At 44.4% G+C, this 24319-nt stretch overlaps 2 protein-coding genes across 2 annotated transcripts; both read left to right on the top strand.

The window, feature by feature from the left end:
• Positions 1 to 12145: 12145 nt before the first annotated feature.
• Positions 12146 to 17382, top strand: LOC144472545 (RNA-binding protein squid). Its single transcript, XM_078185728.1, has 2 exons — positions 12146 to 13717; positions 13904 to 17382. Exons 1-2 carry the CDS (start codon positions 13334 to 13336, stop codon positions 14408 to 14410), a joined length of 891 nt encoding a protein of 296 aa, XP_078041854.1. The 5' UTR covers positions 12146 to 13333; the 3' UTR covers positions 14411 to 17382.
• A 785-nt stretch (positions 17383 to 18167) lies between these two features.
• Positions 18168 to 22713, top strand: LOC144472308 (uncharacterized). The gene is made up of 6 exons (XM_078185270.1): positions 18168 to 18365; positions 18433 to 20899; positions 21062 to 21169; positions 21252 to 21467; positions 21649 to 21969; positions 22323 to 22713. Exons 1-6 carry the CDS (start codon positions 18292 to 18294, stop codon positions 22467 to 22469), a joined length of 3333 nt encoding a protein of 1110 aa, XP_078041396.1. The 5' UTR covers positions 18168 to 18291; the 3' UTR covers positions 22470 to 22713.
• Positions 22714 to 24319: the final 1606 nt, after the last annotated feature.

Below are 24319 nucleotides of genomic sequence, written 5' to 3'. Positions count from 1 at the left end.
TTTACCGTCAGATTTCGGTAGAGTGAGTCAAGAGAACAAGCAATTTTTATTTCGCAGAAAATATAGTAATATTTTATTTCGCAGAAAATATAGTAATATTTTATTTCGCAGAAAATATAGTAATATTTTATCTCTTAAAATATAGCAATATTTTATCTTTTAAGATATAGTAATACTTTATCTCTTAACATATAGCAATATTTTTATCTCTTAAAATGTAGCAATATTTTATCACTTAAAATATAGCAATATTTTATCTTTTAAGATATAGTAATACTTTATCTCTTAAAATATAGCAATATTTTTATCTCTTAAAATATAGCAATATTTTATCTCTTAAAATACAGCAATGTTTTATCTCTTAAAATACAGCAATATTTTATCTCTGAAAATATAGCAATATTTTATCTCTTAAAATATAGCAATATTTTATCTCTGAAAATGTAGCAATATTTTACGCAAAATAGTATTATGCCTAGTAACAAGAACACGAGTGCTCCAGAAGGAAATGTTTTGCGCAGTCTCCCGGCCGATTTCTAGATCGTTAGCCAGCAAAGTTGTAATTAATGGAAGCCAAACGGTTCCCGGCGTCGGGAATCCTTGTTGAAACCATTTCGCGACGATCAGCCTCTTCGGTAATCTAAATACCAATCGGCCGTCGTCCTTAATCGAAACGATCGATCCTCGGCCACTGGATTATCGTCGCGGGACTGATCATCGATGAAACGACGCCGACAGCCGCCGGGAATAATTCCAACATCGGAACAAACGCGGGACCTCTTTCGCCGGCACTCGACGATAAAAAGCTGTGCATCTAAATACCATTTTTCTAGCGTCTATCATGCTCGTTTCGCATGTAGATCGATCGCGGACCCTCCGCGGAGACTCTCTCAAACGCGTGTATACGTATCGATTAGAATTACCGTGTTCAAGGAATCGAATGCTTTTACTCGATTAACTGGTATCATCCGCGGAAAATGTTCGACGAAGGGAGCAACGAAGAAGGCTATTTAATCTTCGGTATCTCCTTCGTCTGTTTCTCTGTACCTATCGACTTGCGTCAATATTTTTCGTGTAACGTCGTCCTCGAATAGCGAATTAACGACACGGCGAGCTCAGACTTCGAAAGTTAACGAAAGAAAAAAACTTGTCCGAGACATAACCTGACAAAGTCTGAAATAATGCGAAGTTACAGCTGGTCAAGACTCGCCTTGGTTCAGCATCGGGATGTTATTCCGGATTTCTTTTCACGAATTATTCTACGCGTTCGTCTGCTCGTCGCCGGTGTTCTATACAGTGGATCTACGTTCAGGAACAATGGATAAAGTTGATGGGAAGACACCGGTCGCTTTATTAGCCGTGCCGTTGTCGAGCAGACGACATCGCCGCGTCAGTTAACGTACGGCAAATTTGTACCACCCAATCGTTTCGGACGGCGTGTAAATACGAGCCATAAAAACGTCGGAGTCCGCTCTTTATGGACCCGACGGAGTTCGCTCGATCATAGGAGCACATTTATGTGACCAATTTCTCGACCGCGTAACTTTTATCGTCTCGCGATCCTCGCTGATCCCGATTATTACTTCGATCGGATACTCAAATGATTCAATCGTCCACCGAAGACGCTAACTGAAACTTTACCTGCGAAACGCGACGAACATCTCATCCATTTTTATCCATTTCATCCTCCATTTTTAAAAGCTAGTTAAGTAAAGCGTCGACTCGTGTCGCTAAGCGTTCGCAGAATCGATCGTTGATCAAGATAAAATATTATAAGAGCGTATTATAAGAGCGGCGCAGAAATTCGTTTGGAAACTCGTTCGACTCTTAGAATTTGTTTGCGCGATGCTCTCCGCTGTGTACGGGACCGTTGAATGCGTCTTTAACGCGGGCAAAGAACAGTGCCGGCCTGTTTTCGGACGATCTTGCCTCTCGTTTCCCGCGACGGTGCTGCGCGACCGCGACGGACGTCGGAACCACCGGTGCAGAAAAGTACGAAGTGTGATCGAAAAGAAACCGGACTCCATCGGTTTCCTCGCGACGACGGTATCGGATAAAGTTTAATGGCTTTCCGAGGCGCTGTCGCATGCTCCCGCGCATCGGTCTGCCAATTCTCATCGCGCCGCGAATGTCTCGACATGTGTCATAAACAATTTCATTTTAATTGAAAATTACGAGAAAGAATTATTAAAAGCGTGTATTTCTAATCAGCCAAGAACTTTTATTCCCATTGTAGTAGTTTTATTTATCTTTTCTCTTTTTTCGTTACCATCTTGTACATTTCCTTGCTATTTGTCTACTGAACATATAGCAAGTCCTCCATTTAGCAATTCCTCCGTATTTGCTATCGAAACAATGCAATAGACATCTCATTTTAGCGAAATCAATTGACATAACCTGACTAAACGATTCGAACTATTTCGAAAGTCCTTAGGCGAGGTTCTCCGTGGCCCGCCGAGCGAAAAAACGTCCACGTTATCAGAATCGGTTTCCTAAAAGTTCGGACGTCCATACCGGAAGTGCCACGGGGTTGTCCCAGGTCGACCCGGTCGCCCTGGCCGAAAATCGCGCGACAAACCCCGAAGAAATTCGGGTCGATGGATAAAGGAGGTTCCGCCACGGATTCCCGGCCGGCATTCCAAGGCATTCCGCCAGGAGCGTTGCCTTTACCGAGGTGTAAATTACACGGGGACGAACGCGATCCGCGCGAAGAAACCGTGTTCCGCTCTCGCGGCCGAGACTCGAATCTATCGCTGACGGCGCTCCTCGCGTATTCCGCCGTATCGCGTTTGTTTTCGCCGGCAGCGACGGGGCCGTGCGTTTCGCCGATCCATCGGCATCTATCATCGTAATAGCCCCCCGGGGGAAACTACGCGCGCGCCAGCCCTGAATCGGCTAGACATTGTGACGCACGCCGGCGCCTTTGAAAATTGCTATAACAGACTATTATTCTCCGTTGCGCGCGTTGTTCTCTGGTCAAGCTTGTCGGCGAACGATCGGAATTCAAGGATCACTGAATATCGAAGTTCCCTTCGGGCTTGCAACTTTGGGGAAACGTTTGCGATAGATCTTTCGCCGCGGGGCTTAATTGTCCATGATTCGACGTGGCGTCGGGAGTGTCCGTTATGGCGTCTAGAAATTTCCAAAATACAAGAAATGGCGGACATCGGTGAAAACCGATGATAATTTTATTTTTATCCCAAGGAATTTTTCTCTTATTTTAATTGATAAGAAATAAAATAAGAAATGGCGAACATCGGTGAAAACCGATGATAATATTATTTTTATCGAATTTTTCTCTTATTTTAATTGACACTATATTAAGCGCTAAAATAATCGATGGCTTGTTAGCAAAAGTTGATAGAGCTCAGCCGTCTTCAGCCATTATCTAAACATGCCCTGGTAATCTAATACTAAACTGTACCATCTTGTTCGACGAAGTTCATTGGACACTATTATGCAAGTTGGAACTGTGTTTCCATGTTGTACATAGTTCGGGACCATTAACTTATTCGGAGCATTAAGCACCTTTACACTCTATTTGTCGCCGACTTAATAATTCTTCTACTTCTTTTCCGACAGAGGTCTCTATTTCTGTTAACAGGGATGGCTTTCAACACGCTTTCAAGACCTTGTCGATTCTAATCGACGATTTCGCGAATGCTTATTCAATAAAAACATAATACAGTAATAAACTTGCGCTTATTTTACAGAGAAAGATAGTAACTTTCCAGTGGCACACGAAAATTAAATATTAATTCTATGAATAAGTAATAATAAGTGAATGAGCGGACGTTGGAGCGAACATAACCTAACACTTAACCCTTTGCACTCGAAACTGTTTTAAACCTAGATTCAAAGCTTCGATCAGCTGCATTTTTATTTTATACGAGTTAGTACAATTAATACGTTTGACATTGAGCCTTGTAATTCGTTAAACCGCTTTTTCAATGGATTTTTAAATATGAAGTTATTTAAAACAATATCAAAATTATTTTGAATGCGGTGTAACAATTTTTATCGCCGACTCGGAGGCACCGTTCGCGTGCAAAGGGTTAATTCCTACAGAGCAAACATTTTATCAGGCGATCTCGCTTCCCGGAAATCATCGCGATCGGTTCGTCCGAAATCCTGAAATTCGTAGAATCCGTGTCGTCTGTTTTCAGGTTAGGATAAAGGGGATTCTCTGCGCAGGAACGTTAGCATAGCACAGGAACAACGCCGGCGTAATAATAATAAAAGTCGCGTGACAGCGAAACCCTGGGAGACCGGCGCAACGCGTTTATTTTCCCGCGGGATTAATTTCTGGGCTCCGGGTATTAGGGATCGTAAGGGACACATGGGCTCCCGCCTAGAGGAGAACTACAAGGCACGAACTCTCATTAACGGATGGCTTAATGTTCCTAGAAATTTCGCGGAGCGTAACGGGTTTTAATCCTGCCGCGTCCCCCCCTCCCCTTTCCCCACCCGGAAGAATGCATCGCCGTCGCGACTGCAAATTACAACGTCGTTTATTTTTCGAAAAACGCTCGCAAGGGGGGCGGGGCTTTCGCCGTTACACGGAGTTCGACTTTCGCGAGGGTTTCGCGTCGCAGCGGCCGCGAGCCTGAAGTTGGTCGCTTTATTAGCTTTAATAAACGGTCGCGGCGGCGGGGGGGGGGGGGGGAGGCGAGGTAATGGAATTCGATCGAGCTCGGTGTATCGGCGCGGCGCTGTTCATTTGTTTCGCCACGGTCGGCGGCGCGGCTTTCCCGTTTTGTTCGGCGTTGTTTCGTTCCTGTTCGTTCCACGCTCGAAGGAACAAAGTTTCCGGCAACCCCCCACCCCGTCGCGCGGGTCCCGCGTTCGGTAATCGAAGGGAGGCACCGCCGGAATTTTTCCGCGAAAAAACCGCGCCTCCGTGTGCTTCCGATTTTATATCGGGCGCGCCTCGCCGGATATCCCGGTGTTCCCGTTTACGTCCGGACCTCGCCGAAACAGGGCTACGATCGCCTTTTGCCGGCTTCCGACGAAAATAAGATCGATCGCTGGGAGAGAAATGCCTGCCGCGGTTGGTTTCTCCTGTCCGCGAACGATTCCCTAAGCTCCGGTCGCGAGAGACCTACTCGAAAGATGAACGTCTACTCTCTCGTTAACCCTTAATAACCTAGAGTTTCAATTTTGATACCAATCTTTTAAACCGAATGTTCACATTACTATTAGTTTTTTTTATAGGTTGGCTGTACGTATTTTACTGTTGTATAATATTCTTTCCAACGAAATTAAAAAAAAAAATCTAATGTCATTATTGTTTTATTTTATCTATGACATATTACTTGCGCGGCAAAGTGAACAAGTAAACACATTTTACTAAAAGTTTTGTCGAATACAAATTTGATATATTTTCTTTTTCTGAAGAATATAAATACTTTTGAGGTAAGTGAATATATTATTTTCGCTATGATATAATTATTTTTTATATATCTGATTTCTTTATGGCCTTAATGCCTGAACTATCAAAATTGATACCTGGTTTTTTTTTTCTAAATGAATATGTAAAATAAATATTGTGATTTTTTTAGCTATTTTTCCCTTCATCTGGACCCTCAAGCAAACACAGTAATATTAAAAAAAATCACTTTCGTAAATCAGGCTACTAAGGGTTAATCTAAATGGAGCTAAGTTATTTTGAGCATCATCGAAGGAACTCGAGATAATCTGAAATTATTGTATTATTGGGTTGTTCGGAAAGTAATTTCGTTTTTCCCAAGAAAAGACTTAATTTTTTCACAGCCAACTTCACGCTTAAGCTGCATATTCATTATATGTTTGGACAACTGATATAGTAAGTCTTGTTTGCTAAAAATTTTGTTCGATTCTTTGCGATGGTTTTTGTTTAGTAATCTATTGTGTTCCATTTCCACCAAGAAAAAAACGAAACGACTTTCCGAACGACCTAATATTTACGTTGTCATTTTTCTGTTAGAGATGGTTTCCATTCCTGGCTTTTATAAAATGGTTTATTGGAAATGGGTGTTTAAATACATTTAAACTAATGTGTAGTTTTAAATAAAAGAAACTTTATTTTACGGTGCGTGAGCAAGCTCTTTTCTATGCAGATGCTTTTCCACGACTGACCGTGGCCTTTCCGGAACCCCGAAAAGAAAACACGGGTCCCCTCGTAATTCGAAACTGTTATGCTTGTGCCTCACAAGGCCAAGCACTTATACGAGGTGTATATTTTCCTATCTTAATTTCCATCGCTTCTAAGAACATTGATTTGTTTTTGTCCATGCACAAATATCGTATTGTGGGTAATACGTAATATTCCAATATGGTTCGTGAGGATCAGAATCTCTCTCTACTTTGAAAGCAATCTAATCTGTACCAGAGTCAGCGCAGACCCGTCGAAAGAGTCAATGTTTTGAGCATTAAAAATTCCGTGGAGGGGTCGCCGATAGACTGGCGACGATGAACCCTATCCAAAGGTTGTTACACCAGGCGGAGGACCTCACGAGCGGACGCAGATTGCGCCCGTAAACGTCACAGCCGATGACAGACGAGGTAGAGGGAGATTGAAATTCGAAGAGGCCGGTCGCCCGCGACGGGAAAAAGTGTCCCGTGTCCCCGATGTAGCGGTCGTTCCGTTGGAAAAAGTCTGACAAAATTGAAGGATCGTCTCTTCGGGCGACCTCGGAACGATGCTCCGCGGTGCTTCGCTCCGTGGAAGAGCGCGAGCGCGATAACTTCGATCCTTCCGACAATGGCAATAAAGAAGGAACACGTTGCCCTTTTAATGGCATTTAGCTATTGTCTCTTTACGCCGGAATTAACGACCGGGATTTAGAGAGCGTGGGAGCGGTACTTTCCAATTAACGAGGCAACGCCGCCTTCGGCGCCGGTGCTTCGATCGGCTGCGACACGCTTTTTTAATTGCGGCTTGCGCGCCGACCTTGAAACCAAGAGACATCTCAACGGTCCGCATCCATCTAAACTAACGTTTATAGAAACTTTCAACAAGGGGTACATTCTCGAGGAACGAACGTTTACCTTACAAAGCGAACTTACTTTCTGGTATCTCGGTATCTCTTACTTTCTTGTATCGGACAAACGACTGCAGAAGTATTTGCATAAAACGTCGGAGCGAACTATGCGGTTTTACTATGATACCCAAGAATGAGTACAGATCCGCGGAAAGAAACTAAACAACGCTAGTCGAGAGCGCTGTGCTTTCTGAAAGAAGCAAAACACACCGCGACGATAAAAATTTCGTCTCGTCTTCCCCTCTCTGTTTACCGATCGATGATATTAAACGTTCCTTTCGTTGACGCGAGGCCAGTCGAGAGGCGATGATTACGCGCAGGATGTTATTCGCGACGTCAAACAGTTCTTGGTACCTACTTTCGTCGATCGCGACCCGAACGGATCGCGCACGTCGGGAAGAACGCTGGCATCACGGTTTCCTCTCCGGCGGGAAGGGAAGAACGAGGTCCCGATGTACCGAGGCAATAAACCCAGCGGGACCGTAAAGAGGGGTTCGAGAAAGTGTACGCGGTCAGTGGGAGGGCGGCAACTCGGTCAGTGTTATACGAAACAGCCTACTTCGACCCCTTTTATTATTAGGCGTCGTTCTTTTCGCAAACGGAGCGTTCTCGAATTTTCAAAACCCTTTCTCAGCCGCCCCCCCCCCCCCCCCCCCCGGAATTCTCGGCCACTTCGCGAAACTCACAAATCGCGAGAAAAGTTTGAAGACAAAAGATTTCTCTTCCAATTAGATCGTGTCGTATTCATCGCAGCTGCGGCGATTAAAACTTTCCTGTTATTAATCAAGCTTTGGTACTTAACGTACGGCTGCGTTTCCTTGGAAGCTTTGGAAGAATAAAATTGTGTTTCGGCTTAAAAGCGAGAAAGGATTTTGAACTATTTTGTTTTTTAATGCTTTGTAAGGTTCGATTTGAGATTAATACTTGCTGATGTCGCATTCTCTAATTTTTGTCATCGTAAGAAAATTGAATCTAAGAGAAGTAACACTTTCATTCGATAACCGAGAATCCCTCCGGATCCCATAACCGGTGGCCACCATAAAATGCACAGCCCACGTTTTCGGACAGCCTCGGTTACGAATATTAGTCACCAGGTCTCAAACTTACCACATATCTTACAAGAGAGCGATGTATCGTTGCAGACCGGAATGCTTATCACGCGAGCCGGGCGTATCCTTTCTCCCTAATCTTCTCCTAATAGCCAGGCAACCGTCTCTCTTATTTCTCCTATCCTCTCGACACTTTTTCCCTCACTGCTCCCTTCTCGCCGCTCCCCGACGCACCACGGAAAACACAGAAAACTCTTCCTCCAGTCTCGTCGTCGGCGACGAACGAAAAACGCACTTTCCACACCTCGGTCTTCGCGTTCTTCTTCTACGACGTCTTCATCCCCTTCCTTTCCATTCTTCTTCGACTCTCGGCGCGTACAAAAATGACTCCTCCAGTTTCTTCGTACACCACTCAGCGGAAAACAAACCTCGCTTCACTTTGCGATTCTCCTTCCGATTTTCTGCTTCTTTCTCTCCGAGTCTCGCGGTCGGAGACGGTTCTCTCTACGAGTTCTCGGCGAGGTCTACCAGTAAAAAACCGGCATAATCGTGACAATTATATCAGCAGTACGCTCGACGCTTTATTCCTCTTCAGGCTTGCTCTTCCACAGTCTCTTCACGCCTCTTCTAAGTCTCTTCAAGACTTACGAGTCAAGAAAGCTCTTTCTCCAGTACCTCCGCGGGTCTACCAGCAAGAAACCGACACAATCGTGATCACTATGCCAACAAAAAAGGAAAGGTCACTTTCCACGCCTCGTGCCCTCTCTCTCTCTCTCTCTCTCTCTCTCTCGAGTTCCTTCTTCCAGCCCCTCGAGTCCCGGCGCAAAGAAAATTCTTTTCCTCCGGTATCACCGCGGGTCTAACAGCGAAAGAGCCGACCTAATCGTGGCAACTACGCCAGCAGAAGAGAAAAACACACTTTCCACACCGTCGACCGTCTTCCACAAGGTTCTCCCTCTCCGCCTCTATTTATCCTCCTTTTTGTTTCTACCGCGGTCTCGCACGTCGTCGCCTCTACCAGCATCGAAACGACGCGATCGCGATCACTGCGCGATCAGGCAGCGGAGCACCACCGTGATAGAGACCACTAGCCGAGGGAGCGCACCACTACCAAGCTGCCAATGGACACGCAGGCACGCACGCACGCACGTACACACACAGCCGTCGCTACCACCGCCGCGATATTCCCACCACCTCTCCTTCTTCTCGCCTTGTGTTTAAACTTATAAATAGATATCTGGGTGCGTTCGATTATATTTATATGTACGCGGCTTCTACCTGTGTGTGTGTGTGCGTGCGTGTCCCCGCACCTCTGTGCCCATGCACACACACCTGGACGCGTCCCCTTACACCCTCACGGTTTCCACGAACGTGAAAAAAATCGTGCGACCTGCACTCGCATTATTCATGGTACACCTAGTTACGCGGCCTGCTCTTTCCTCGATCTTACTCCTAGCTCTCCCTCCCTCTCTCTCTCTCTCTCTCTCCATCTACCTCCCTACCGTCCCTCCCCTGTTCGGGATTCATCGATCGGATCGTTCGACGCGCCGAACCTCCGGGAAGATCGCGGCGATCGGCTTTTCGAAAGCTTCTCCCTTACATACATGTATACTTTGTCTCTCCCTCCCTCTTTCTCTCTCGCTCTCTCTCTCTCTCTCTCTCTCTCTCTCTCTCTCTCTCTATCTATCTATCTCACTCTCTCACTCTCTAACTTCCGCGTACACGAGGGCGGGTTTGGAACTAATACGCGTAGAAAGAGGCGTCGTCGAATCAATCGCTTACCTGCTCGCTGCGTGCATATCTTCGCTCTCGTGCTGCTCCGCGATCTCGTCTCGTGTCCCACGCAACAACCCGCGATACTTTCGAGCGTTACTCTCGGTTCACTCGCGGGGACAACGACTGTTCGAGCCTCCGTCTGGTCCCTTCCTCCTCCTCCTCCACCACCTCCGACGCCACCTCCTCCCGCGATCCGCTCTCTCCTCCCGTGTCGTCTCGTCCAGTCCCGTTCCGCCCCGTCTCGAGCCTCTGTCCCTCGAGTCCCTCGCAGTCCACCACCTCCTCTATCCGTCCTCTTCTTCCTCCTCCCCGTTCTCGCCCTTACGGAAAACGAACATTACCCGGTGTTCCTAGCGATTCTCCGCGGTGCAGAGTTTACACCGCTGCTACTCGCCCGCTGCACCGTCGTGCAGCTTCGCGTATCCGTACGAACACACTCTTCTCTCGACCACCGGAAGCTCGCTTTCTTTCTCTCCTCCTTCCTCTCTCCCCCCTCTCTCACTCTCTCTCTCTCTCACTCTATCTCTCGCTTTATCTTTCTCTATCTCTTTCTTTCGTTCTCCGTTCTCTGTCTACTTTAGCCGGAGAGAAATCACGAAGATTCGACGCCGAGCTTTTTTCCGGATCGCGAGACCGTTTACGAGAAGAACCAGAGGCTGGTTTGAATAACGATGGTTTCTCTCCTTTTTTTATATGTATATCCTCTGTAACAGTCTCTCGGTGACGACGACGACGACCACCACGACGGCAACAGCGACGGCACACGACACGTTCGACTCGACGATATGCCGCCGGTTCGATGCCAGCGACGCCTGGCGTCCCGACGCCCACCCCCTCCCTTGCTATGTATAAAGCTGCGTGCACTGTGCGCAGGCGGAGATACGCGGAACTCGTTTTTCGAATCGAAATTCAAGTCCGAATAATAGATACGAGTCGTTCGAGTACATAGAAGATCAACCGCGGGTTGCTCCTGATACAGGCATCGAGGTCTAGTTGATTATCTTTTCTAGAGATCGTGAACGAGGTTGAAACTCGTTGGATTTCTTCGGCATCGTGTATGGTAAACAGTGTTGCGTGAACGTTTAACCTTGGACAGATGGCTTGGACATAGTTCCATCCCGTTTCACGAACAGCTTCCAACTGTCTGGGAATTAATACGAGTTGAGATTAATTCATTCAGTGTAACGAGAAGAGATTTTAATAAAGATAGTTTCAAGGCTTTGGTCAACACGGTTGAAACGATTTTTTGGTAAAATGTAGATTTTGAATTACAGCTCTTTTCAAAATGACTGTACCAGCTTAACTACTTCTTAACATTATACAAAGTTTTCTCTTATAAAATTCGTAACTAATGCTATACGATTAGTTCTGATTAGAATCCGGACTTTTCTCTGCCTTTGAAACACGAAAATTGCAAATAATCTGTGAAGAAAACTCGCCTTCGCGTCGAAATTTAATTCTTGCATGCAACGGATTTGACAATTTGAATTTTGTCCGTGTTCAACGACTTAATCTACTGTGCGCTGCAGTGTCGCGCGCGCTGCGATTCGATTCTCAAACGAACCGATACGCCGATACACAAATATCCTATTGAATACGCCGACAATCCCACGTTTTAATTGAAATTCCTCGGTTGAATGGCGCTCGTCTGTTATGGGAACCCTTGAATTCTCGTGCATGTCCTCGTCAGAATAAGATAACGAATGGACGGAGAGAAAAACCCGAGTATGGGATTCGGAATCCATTTCCCAAAATATAATGGGCACCTACGAAAATAAAAAGTACGTTTGGTGCGATCGCGGTCAAGATTCGCAGGAAAATGAACTTTGCAGGCACGCGACCCAAGTACATCCTTGTTTACGCGTGCATGCAGATGTCAAACGAGTCATTTACCTTGTGTCGCGGATCTATGCGCGCGTATCTATTTATACCGTCGTTTGGCAAGACTGTTCCTCTTTCAAGAAGGATCGACGGTAGCGAAAGGTGTTGCGCTATATGGGAGTGAAAAAAACGAAAGTAATATTATCACCTTGAAAGAGAAAGTATTTTCAATCGTACGTCGCGTTACAGAGTGTAAAGGAGTCTTCGAATTTACTTGTTACACAATGGCTGCACTGTGAAGTCTGTCTCTTAACGCGAGGGTAGGTTAAAAATGAAATCGATACAAGTGGCGCCATCGTGCGAACCGGGAGCCATTTTGTTTCCAGATTGGCGCGATGGTAAAACAGTTTCCGACAGAATCTGTTCATCGATTATCAAATAGAAAACGTTGGCCCTCGAATTGTTCGTCATTGTAGCGACAACCGTTTCGCAATTAGAAATTTTCTGCTAGAACTTTTGCAGCTTCTTTTTTCCGTGGGTACCGTCAGGCGTGATCTATAATTAACAACGCATCAGTCTACCCGTAGAACCTTATTCTATTCTTAAACCGTTCCGCCGAAGAAAAGATAAGCCGGGGTTGCCGAGGGCCTGTGTTTTATTTATACAACATTCTCTGTCTGGCTATATTTATATATGTACTGAGAAAGCAACGACTTTAAAACAGTGCGCAAATAAGTAAGATCGTTCACGAAATGTCCGAGTTTTCGTACAAGAATCGAATCGACGAAAAGTCACCTTTCTAGCGTTCAACTGTCGGAAATAATTAATTAAATGGTAAAAACGAAATATATGTCTGGAACGACTGCGAGTGTGCTTCTTTTTCGCAGTGATCCCCGCTCACGTTAATATTGCAGCCTCCAGTTTTTCGTCAACTATACGACGTCTGAACTACTGGATAGAAATGATTCTAGTTTGCAAAAAATTATTTTACAACATAAACGTTAAACCTAACCTAAACGTACAGTCGCGCGAGAAGCGAAACGAAATACTTTGAATAGACAGCCAGCATACGTTCTAACTCCAATCCCCACAGAAACAGTCGGTGTATTGTACATACTATTTCGAACCGATACAGACACCGATTGTACAGTAGAAGGAACAAAGGTATTCGCACATTTTTCGTGTTCATCGATGTTCAAGGACTTTCTCGAGACGGACGGTTGTAGAAAGGAAAACGCATTCTAAAAACTAAATAAGCAATTTAGAAACCGAACGAGTGAAGGAACGTTTGGATTTGTTGTTCCATGGTAAAATTGCGTTAATGTTAGTAACGAAATGATCACCGGAAACGGTCTGGAATTTCCGGCGTTGTCCGTTGAATCTGTCGTTCCGATTGGAGAGATGGATCGCGTCCGAGCAGAAAGAACGAATAGCGTGGTGTTAATAGAGGCTTAGAGGGAATCGGAAACTGTTGCTGACTCTCTTTCTTTCGGTCGTAAGCCGGCACCGGTTCACCATAAGAACCGACTGTGACGCGTGCCAACAGCTCCGAAATTATTCTGGTGGCCAGTATACCGTTGCTTTTACTGATCTCGCCCGTTCGACCAGTTCGCTTGCTATTTCCCGACGTGGTTTTAACGCGGTAAGTCCAGAAAACGAAACACGATGGCGGCGGTTGACTGTTACCAGAATCAAGCCCAGGCCGAAGGGACCGGGCAACAATCTCAAACGCAACAGCAGCAGTCTCAGCAACAGCAGCAGTCCCAACAACAGTCGCAGTCCCAGCAGCCCCAACAACAGCAACAGGCTACCGCCGGAATCCCGGGCAAGGACGACGAACGTAAACTCTTCGTCGGCGGCTTGTCGCGTAACACCACCGACAAGGAATTGCGAGAACATTTTGGCAAGTTTGGCGAGATCGAGAGTATTTCCGTGAAAATCGATCCCTACACTGGCATATCGCGAGGTTTTGCGTTCATGGTATTTACCAATCCCAAGACGATCGACAAACTCTTGGCTTCTGGTGAACATTATATCAATAAACGAAAGGTCAGTGCTATTTCTCTTTTTTCTCTCTCTCTCTCTCTCTTTCTCTCATACTCTCTCTCTCCCTCTCTCTCTTTCATTCTTTCATTGTTAGACTATTCAATTCAGCTTGCAGTCTTAACTTCTTCATCTCTCTGCTCTATGTATAATCTATGCGTTCATCATTGTATAAAGAATCTTCTTGTTCAGGTTGATCCTAAACGAGTGAGCAAGAAACCTCAGTATGGCAAAATTTTTGTGGGAGGTCTCACTCCTGAGATTACGGATGACGATATTAAGACGTACTTCGGACAATATGGCACGATCGTTGAATTACAAGCTCCGTTCGATAAAGTGAAGAACCAGAGGAAAGGTTTCTGTTTCATTACGTTTGACTCGAAAGAAGTTGTATATAAATTATTGAAAACACCTAAACAAACGATAAACGGCAAGGAAGTGGACGTCAAGAAAGTAAAAGTTAATCCGGAAACAAGAAATCAAGGATTTTGGGGACCTGGATACGGGTATGGTTATAGTGGCGGTTATGGCTACATTCCTGAATATTGTAACGGTTATCAAGGTGGATACGACGATATGTACGCAAATTTTGACTATGAGAGTTACGATGACTATGGTAATATGGGATATGGAGCCCAAGGTAAGCCGCGAGGAAACGGACAGGGACCACGTCAGTTTCAAAGACATCAGCCCTACTAATAACAGGGTATATGAATCTTACATACTCGAATCTTGGTGATAAAGCAAGAACATAGTAAGGAGTAGACCAATGTTATTTAGATACAGTCCGAGACTGAGATCAGGAAATTTGGGACAAAAGAGCTTATAAGATCTTTGCAAGATCTCTATTCGACCCCCAAATATCCTAATCTTTATACGTATGTACATTCGAATGTACAGTTTCTAAAGAAGGAACAAATTTTTTCATTGATCTGTAGTCAGGAGTGATTTGTTAAATCGAAAAGAATCGTATCTTTCTTTTTGCGTGCGCACGTTTTCTCATGTATCACACGGAACGATCTATTAATCAGACTACGAGAGAGAATGTTCAAATATTTTTTACAAATGTTGAATTTTTCCTATGAAGAAACACTATCCTACATATACACGAGGCAAAGTATGAGGAGACAGTAACTAATAGCGACCCTATTGAAAATTCAAAGTGATTGATTTACTCCTGGTTTCTTGTTATTCATGATTCATAATACTAGCATGTATATCTTTTAATTTAATACTCTAATTATTCTTTAGCATATTAAGTTGCATTACTAAAGTATTGTTTATTATATGCTTGGTGTTACTCTTATTATTAAAGAAAAAAAAAAACAAAAAAGATGAACGCGACGCTGCGTCGTTAACGATAGAACCATTTACATCAATCAACAGATTTTCAGTTTGGAAAGCACTTTTCAGTTAGAAGTAATATCAATAGATATATAAAAAAAAAAAGGAATTACCATTCATGGACCAATGGTTCGTACTCCTAATTAAACGTACTTCTTCCTCATAAATTTATAACATAAACGTATTATCTATTATCATCTAATTGTTTATATTTTAAAAGTAAGGCTTGTAACTTATATGAATCATAAGGTATCATGATGAGAGATATACGCATCTTCGTATGGAATATGTGTATGCGTGTACACATATATAATGATGTATATGCGTATGAATTAGTACATAATAAAAAAAAAAACAGTAGCGATTAAGAAGAAAGATAAAAATATTTCAAAATAAATATAATTAAAATATGAACGTCCTGGGTAGATATGCGAAGAGTACGCGAGTGGTAGAGGATGGTTACAAAATATTTTAAGACAACATTTGGAAGAGCAATAATTATTATAGATGTAGCGCATGGTTTCTTTGATAATTTTATTATTTCACATTTTTAGTATCTTTTTTTTCTGTTTTCTTGATATTTTTAATTACCACAAATTAAGGGAAAGAAAAGCTTACAAAATTAAATAGAAATCAATGCTTGGAGAATGTTGTTTGTTACTTGCACTCGTGTACTCCTTTACGTGGAAGACATTACAAATATGGCAAAAGAAAATAATTGTGTCTTGTTAACGCGAACAAAAAGATTCGTAAACACTGAATCAACAGAATGTTTAAGGCATTGTAACGAACGTGAGAAATGGCAAATCATTATATAATTTAGTCTACTACGACATTTCTTTCGCATTTGCTTTTGAATAGCAGTTCCTGTCTGGTATACAAAGACTGCTCTTCGTATCGCGAGAAGACTGTTACTATGTAGAGTATCATGCGATAATGATACATACTTAGGGAATTTGACAGCCAATAGAACTTGTGATTTTCTCGACTAAAGGAAAAAAAAAAAGAAAGAATGAACAAGAAAAAGGAACGATTAATAAAACGACAACAAGATTATAGCAAATGTAGATATGGCATTATATACGAGACTACATTTAGGTACATCGAAATTATATTATACACAAGGCTGATAAGGCTTTAAACATTCAAGTTTTTCTCAGATGTTACAAAAGTATCGACAGTTTGGCTTAAATACGATTAAAATATAGAAACACAATACGCAGTGACTAGCGAGATACTGTTCTCTAATGAAAGAATTTTAAGCCAAGCTAATTGTGCTTTTGAAATTAAATCTGTATACTATGTATACCATATTTGCTGCGTGTGGAAAAAAAATATATATATACACATATATATATGTTTATATATATACATATATATATATAAAAAAAAAAGAGAACAGAGTGTGAAATTAAAGGAAATAACACAAATATTTTGTTACTATTGATTACTATTCGCCTGTTTCACCCATGACACAGTGTATATTTTAATTATAACAAAAAATAAAATATTCATTATTCGAAAAATACTTTGTGACATCCTTGCTTTAATCAAATCTTTAATTCCAAGATCGGAATTACATATGTACACAAGTTTCTTTGAGTTTCAAATTAATCTAATGTTTTAAGCGTTTTCGGTGGCATATTAATTTGTATTCAAATCATTAGAGATTTCAGTTTTTTCTGATTTTCAATTTCCCGAGTACATTTGTATTCGATTACGTTACAAAAAAAAGCTCGATTAACATTTAGCGAACGTACATATGAATTTTTCGGATACCTGTATCAGCGAATAAAGGTTTTTGAAGCAAATAAATTTATATCAATGTTTCTTTAGATTGTAAACTAAACGAAATAAATTTGTGACGATTATCTGTAATTCTAAAATGTTTTTCGAACATTTAAATATTTGGTAATTTATTTACGCAAAAGAGTATGACATGTACGATAGAATTTATGAAATATATTGAATTTATTGGTACATATCAACATTCAAATCTGTTATCCAATTTCGGGTTACTAAATTTACACTGCTTTCAATTACGGCGAAAACTTTTTCGTAAAGCATAAAACGTTAATTGTAATCAGTGTCGAATGTCAAAATAATTTTGAATAACAATGATTAATGATCGCTGATTAGAGTAACGAGGAACCTAATCAGCTCTCACGCTAATGATTAGACCGCCTTTTAAATGTAGATTGCCGATCAGTCTAAGCTATCATCGATTTCAATGGTTAATTTTCTTTGATCAGCGATTGGTAATTCATAAATCAGTTGAATCAATACCAGACTATTATCTGAAAGTTTATTTTACCATCGTTCTGTTATATAAAAATTTTAATAATAAACTAATATATCAGAATATTGTAGAAATAAATGTTTGGATATGGGAGTCTCTATTGTACAATATATCATATTTTTGTAAGAATTTTAAAAATACTAATTTTATTATTTGTATATCAGCACCGATACCTACAGTTCTCGAATCTAGTAAGAACCGAATATATGTACTTCTATACCAGCGGTGGTCTGGAATGTGGTACAACAAATGGAATCGGACGATGTTAACGGACACCAATGGTAATTTCCAATAACAGTATCGCCAGCATACTCCGATTTCAAAGTCCAGCTTTTAGGTCACAGAAAAAAATCTTTTCATTTGTGACTTTGTTTCAACACAGAAAAATTTCGTGAATACATGCGTTAATAATTAGGATTCCTGCTGGTGTTCCACATTGTCAACTTACCCTTCCATGAAAAAACATCCCCCATCCGCGGCACACGTACCCTGTAAACCTCTGCTGTAATTGTATGCTATTATCGATAACGTAGAGAGCGACAATGAAACTAAGCGTTCTGTTTTTAACGTTGCGCGTCATAACTTTTGATCTGTCAAAAATGTTACTCCCAATCATTAATTCTACCATAAATGAAACTATTTTCGAAATTTGATGTCGAAAGATGGACGTTTTCAGAGATGTATCGTTTGGCGGTAAAGTCGTACGCCTTAGTTTCGAAAACCACCCCTAACGTAGAAATCGTTTCTACCTTCGCGAGCGCACCACGGATTTAATAAAAATTTGTTTGATCGATAGCCGTGGCAAGACTTGGAGAACGCATCTCCGCGAATCTTCTAATGTAGGTTACGAAACCTACGGTGCGACACTGAATCTTATCGCTGAAACATTTCTCGGTCTGCGGGGATCTGCTGCATTTAACATCCTCGGACTTCTAAAATGGGCGAATGTTCGCCCGATTGTTGCGGGAAGTGCGCCGAAACTGGCACAGGCACGATATTCGCTGGCAGAAGGTATGCTACGTCCCACGCAATACTTTCGCTTCACTATTTTTTCACAAATTCGTGTTTCTGTCATCAGGTGGGAATATCCAGTTCCAAAGTCGAAAGAGTATTGGGAGAAGTTCTGCAGGGACGAGGAGAAGAGGTTGATCGTAGTAAGAGATCCTTCCGTTCAATTATCCTATAATTCGTTTCCCAAGCATCGTTCTTCCAAATTTCGCGCACGCAGCCCACCAGATTCCGAGAACTCTTTGCAAAAGTTGTCGCTTTTAAAATCAAAGTCTCGATCGAACAAGTTCGAAAATAATGATAAAGAATCGTTCCCGAAACCGATATTGAAACTGTCAGCCGAGACACGGTCGAAAAATTCCCGCAGTGCTAACTTTGACGCGCCGTCCAAAGCTGAACGAGTTCCAAAATTAGACGTCCAGCGATCTGATCTCAATTTCGGCAAATCTCGTCGCAATAAAGAGAATTGTACTCGGGGCTCTTCCAGCGCGCAAAATAAACCGAAAGCACGTTCTTTACTCACTTCAACCCTTCCGATATTAAGTGCATTGCCTACAGCATCGACGCGTAAACCGAAATTGGTAAAATCGAGGCGTGAGGAATCAGTGGACAGGAAGCTGTTCCCAGAAATAAAATCTACGCGTTGCAGGACCGATCTACCATCCCCGAAAACGACGGGAAGTCGAATTGACGAGGATTCGTTGAAATATTCAATTCGACGGGCTTACAAAGCGTTGAAGCACGTAACGGCGAACAAAGAATTGAACTTCGATCCAGAAACGGTGTTCGAATCGACGAAGGGTTCGTCGGCGATCGTGGACGAGGAGAGGAAATTACACGGCTCGATCGATGGAGGAAAATCCGAGGAGAGCAACAAGGAATTTTTACGGTGGAAAGAGTCGCTTAAGGATTCACAATCCATTGGTATCGATGCTCGGCGCGCAACTTCGAAATTGGAGGAGACGTCGTCGACGATTCCCTCGGGGTCGCGTTCCACATCAGGCCTGAGTCCTCGATTCGCGCACATCGAGCCGTGGGAAGGTTCCTCGAGCCGTGTCCTATCATCGATCCCGAAACTGTCCAGCTTTCAGCGCGGGCGTCGGGACAGGTGTTTACCGTGCATATACAAATCGTTCGAGCTGCAATCGGACCGAAAGACGTCCCTCCCCGTGACCACTTTGCACAGGATCATAAATTCGCCGGCGAGGCGCGTCGTTTCCAGCAACAGGTCCGAAGACAGCGACTCCTCCGTTTGCTTGCCGGACCTCGAGGACACGTTGGAGAGAATTTTAAATGGCGAGTTCGACGCGAAGAAGGTGACGTTTCACGAGCCGGACGACGTTTCAGAAAGTCGAATCGTTAGAGAAACTCCCACGGCGCGTGAACACCGCGAAGAAGCGTCGCGAACGACGGAACAAAGCGGGCCGGAGTCCGAGTCGTCTCGTAAAGCAATTACACAAAAGGATAAAGAGTATCGACGCGACGGGGAGACCGTTTCCGCGGAAAAGAGTCCGAACGACGCCGCGAAGTTCGAGCGAGCCGCGACTCTGGAACGATCGAAACTTTCCGCGTCGCTCCGCAGCGATAGCACCGAGGACGACGATTCTCTCGCGGTGTCGCTCGACGAGGATCAGTCGAGACCGAAGTACTTGGCTCCCTGTCACATGCCGACCGTTTTCAAGCCCAGCTTGGAGCCGCTCAGAGCTCTGAGAAACAGAAAACCGACGACCCTGCAGGAACGAATCGCCTTTCTCGAGTCATCGTCGAAGAAGAGCTGGTCCCTCGATGACGATGCTCAAGAGAAGCAAGCGAAACCGAGCAGACCCGAAGAGATTAAAGCGGAGAAGAGTGACCCAGTTGGCAGAGCTTTAACGAAAGCAAAATCTATGCCGGAGAGTCTGATTCTCGAGAACGCGGAGCGCGCGAAGAAGGAACACGTTCTACGAAAGGGTCACACTGTCGCGGATCTCGCCGTGCAAAGAGACACCGGCGACGAGCGAGTTTCGACCGACGGAACCGCGGATGGTAAATCAGGGTTAGAAGGTTCTGCGAAAACAACCGTCGAGGTCTCGCAGCCCGAAACGAGGCTGCCGCTCACCGATATCGCCGAGGTCGTCGAGATTTTGCAGAATCTCGAAGAGGAGACGTCCGCCGCAAGTATGTTAGACGCGTTGAGCAAAGAGTTTTCGGAACGTCTTTCGGCGAGCGTTTCGACCGGTGACACGGTTACGGAGAGGAACGAGAAAACGATCGGTTCGTTGACTAGCTTGTTGGTAGATTCTAAACGTTATTTGGATCCCGAGAGATTCCCCTCTGACTTGTCTTTCTCCTCGAATCAGCCGCCCCCGTGCAACCCTCAGCTCCTGAAACAGATCCTGCCCGAAAAGTCTTACAATCTCGTCGCGCCTTTGCTGGGATTACCGATCTGGTATCCTGAAAGAAAGAGGACCTCGTTCAGGCCGAGCGACGATATCGATCCCGGCCGTGTCAGCAAGCCAACGGGGGCCGACGATGACCACAGTTTAGCATCCTTCGAGGCACGTTTATTCATAAACCGTCGACAGGGGGAGACCAAAAAGAAAAGGAAAGCATACGTTTTTATAGTACCGCACTATTGCCGGCGTCTGCTATTTATAGTTTAGCGAGTCGTTCCAGTTTGCTGTCTCCTTTCAAAGATGGTTCTTTTTATAATTAATAAGGTGCATCCGCCGACGTCGAGAGACAGCAAATCACTCAATGGCGAGGAGAAAGTGGGTCACCGCAGATACAATCCTTACGCTCTATTTCTAAGGAAACCAAGACGCAAGGTGCCGTATCGTCGGATTAATGGGAAGGATTACTCCCGAGGGCGGTGACGGTGGTGAAGGGAAGAATTTTTCTGTGTGTTAGGTGATTACGTGGCGGCCTTTGGTGACGGACGACCTCGAGGGCTACGACCCGAACGCCACCCTCAAGATGAGGACCGACAACATAATGTCTAAGATATGCCAGGACTTTTGCCAGTGGCTGAACACTCTCGGCGGCACGGACAAGACCGTCGACGAACAGGTCCTGAAAGACATGTTCGAGATCGATTTCAACGCGGAGGCGTGCAGAGCGATGCAGGTGAAAATAAATTCCTTTTTCCCTATTTCATCTCCTGGTATCGATTTCAAAGATACGCAGAGATCAATTTTTCTTACTTTTACGTAAAGAAAATTTGATTCGCAAATGTTTCTGCGAACTTTGTTTTAATTTTGCAAACGTTGTTGCGCACGATTACTTTATTTCTTGTTTGTTAAACCAGGTGTTGACTCGGGAGATGCCGGTCGTGCCGGCCGAGGTAGCTCGGACAAGGAACAGCCTCGCCGCTAGCAAGCTCTCCATGACGAAGAAGCAGGTGCTGAAAGATGCCAGAGCGGAGGAAAGGCCGCCGAAGATGACCGCCTTCGGGACCACGATGCCCTGGCACCTTCAGTTCGCGCCGCCGAAAAATCAAGTCCGCGAGACCTGGCTGGAGTGCCGTCACGTTCCCACGGATTTAGAAACGATGGACGTGGTGTGGAAGGATATCACGAATTTGAAAAGCGTACGCGGCTTCGTCGAATGGCTTCAGCAACACCCGGAGGTAATTCGAACGTCAATTACCAATGAAACCGGGCAAGGCTATCGTGTTATAGCATTGAATTTCAAATATGCCGGATTCGGTATCCATATAGAATGCTAACATTCGGTCCGGGATGCGCGGTGATAAACGCGTTAAGAAATCCCGTTCGATGGTATTTGATTGACGGATAAATTCACGCGAAAACGATTCACGGTCGCTGTAAAATTCTCTAGAAATTGTCAGCCGTTGAGCGCAATTGTTTGCAAATTGGTTTTCGATCATTAGCGATGCTGCATAATTAAAGCCATCTCTTCTAGATTTTATATTATTATACGCACCAACGTATCAACATTTCGTTATCTCCACCATTTTAGATATCACCGCCGGATCCTCTGAAGGAACTCGTTGCAACAGACGTTGAAACTCTGAGGCAGGTGGAGGACGACGAAGAGTTTGCACACCTCGAACTGGACATCTATCAAATTAAGAGTTTCAGGGTGGTGGACACCGATGGACAATAATCGGGTATTTCGATTGGCGAAATTTCATTTTGTACATCCTTTTATACATTTCGAAACTATTCTTAAAAGTTTTCGGCAACGCTTTCGTGTCGTAAATCATTCCGATTTGTTTTATACATTATAGGTATTCTTAGAATAGTAAAATAGATTCGGGGATAATACAACAAATTTTTCTTTGAACAAGGTCTCTTATTCATAACTGAAAGATGTGTTTAGGTTATAAATACTAATTATTTTTACTAGTTTGATAGCAATAGTGTATAGTAGACTTATAAATATATAAGTGCCTAGAGTAGATTTATAAATATATAAGTACCTAGAGTAGACTTATAAATATATAAATACCCAGAGTAGACTTATAAATATATAAGTATCAAGTCAACTGTATGTCCATAGAAGACAAAATAATACTCGATAAATTCGGTGCTCGGGTTTTCGAGACGCGACAAGCGAAAAAAAGGTACAGTTCAATTCCGGAAATTCGCTAAATTAAAAATTAATCAACTAGTTCCGATCTCTCCCGATACGAGCACCGTATTATCTGCTTACGTTGTTCCGATACTCCTTCCGTTCGATTTTGATGCATTAAAGCCGATTTATTTCGATGTCCGTGGAATTTTGAAGCCGGTCGGCCCGCGTCTCGTTGCTCCGAATACATGAATATTTTAATTGCGTTTGATGACACAACGGCAAACGTCGAAAGCGTATACTAAATGAGCGTAAAAAACGAACTGGCTCGCGGAATCGGGCCGGGCTCGGACCAGGGGTTTCGGGCCGCGCAGGCCGGGCCGGGCCGTTCGTCCCCGGCTCTGTTCCAGGACCATCATCCGCCTCCGTTCTCGCTTATAAATGAGGGAAATGCGTGCGTGTAACCGATACGGCAGGCCGATGACACGATGTCAAAAGCACCGGGTTTCGCGTACGAAACGCGACGGTGGCAGGGGAAGGGAGGGAGGCAGGAGAGAGAGGGGGGGGGGTTAACCTCCGAAGCCTCTACGAACGCGCGCGTCGACGGCCCGGAATTTCTGACGGACCGTTCGGTATCATTATTTGCGTGAAATATCAGGGATCGATCGCGTTTTAACCGGTGCGCGCTCGTCCGAAACGAAACGGGCGCGCGAGTCGGTCAAAATATTCCGGGGGTAGGGGGGGTAGGAGGAGGAGGGGAGCGCCAGGATTTGTTCTTCGTCCGGCGGCGTGCTCGCAAATACGCTCGAAACATTTAGCGCGGAAACGTTTTAATTTGCCGTGAATAAAAAAAACCAACAGAGAATCTCGAAAACAATTTTCCAGAGAAGCGAAACGGGTGCGAACGCGCGAGCCCCGGCGCGGAACCAACACGCCGGGGCCAATGTCTGTTGTTCGGACGCTCGGCCGCCTTTCCGAACGGCGGAGACCGGGGGAATGGAAACGGTTGCTTTTATAGCTCGGGCGATAATAAATCCCGGCTAACACGGCCCGACGTCAACTCTACCTCCTCCTCCTCCCCCCCCCCCCCCCCCCCCCCCCCCCCCCCCCGATCCCTTTGACCGTGGAACGGAATCGTCCTCGTTATTGCCGATGTCAATAATCCTGCGGGGCCGACATAATGCAAACAAGACGTCCGACGAATATTGGAAACGTATCACGAACGGTGGCTGGTCCGTTGTTGCTCGGGGCCGCGACAGCGCTGCCGGGACGCGAAACGAAACGCGGCATCTTTCCCGGTGACTTGAAACCGGAGAGATTAACAAAAAAAAAAGAGAGAAGAGAGAGAGAGAAGAACCGCGCCGGAGAAATCGCGACGTTTACGATTCTCGTCCGTCGACGCTGCGCGACGCCGCGCGGTTTTCCACCCTCGCGTCGCGCGG

This window comes from Augochlora pura, chromosome 7, assembly GCF_028453695.1.
Source record: "Augochlora pura isolate Apur16 chromosome 7, APUR_v2.2.1, whole genome shotgun sequence".
NCBI classification, from domain to species: Eukaryota; Metazoa; Arthropoda; class Insecta; order Hymenoptera; family Halictidae; genus Augochlora; species Augochlora pura.
Note: the sequence above shows the minus strand (reverse complement) of the source record. Positions and strands in the feature narration are given on the sequence as shown.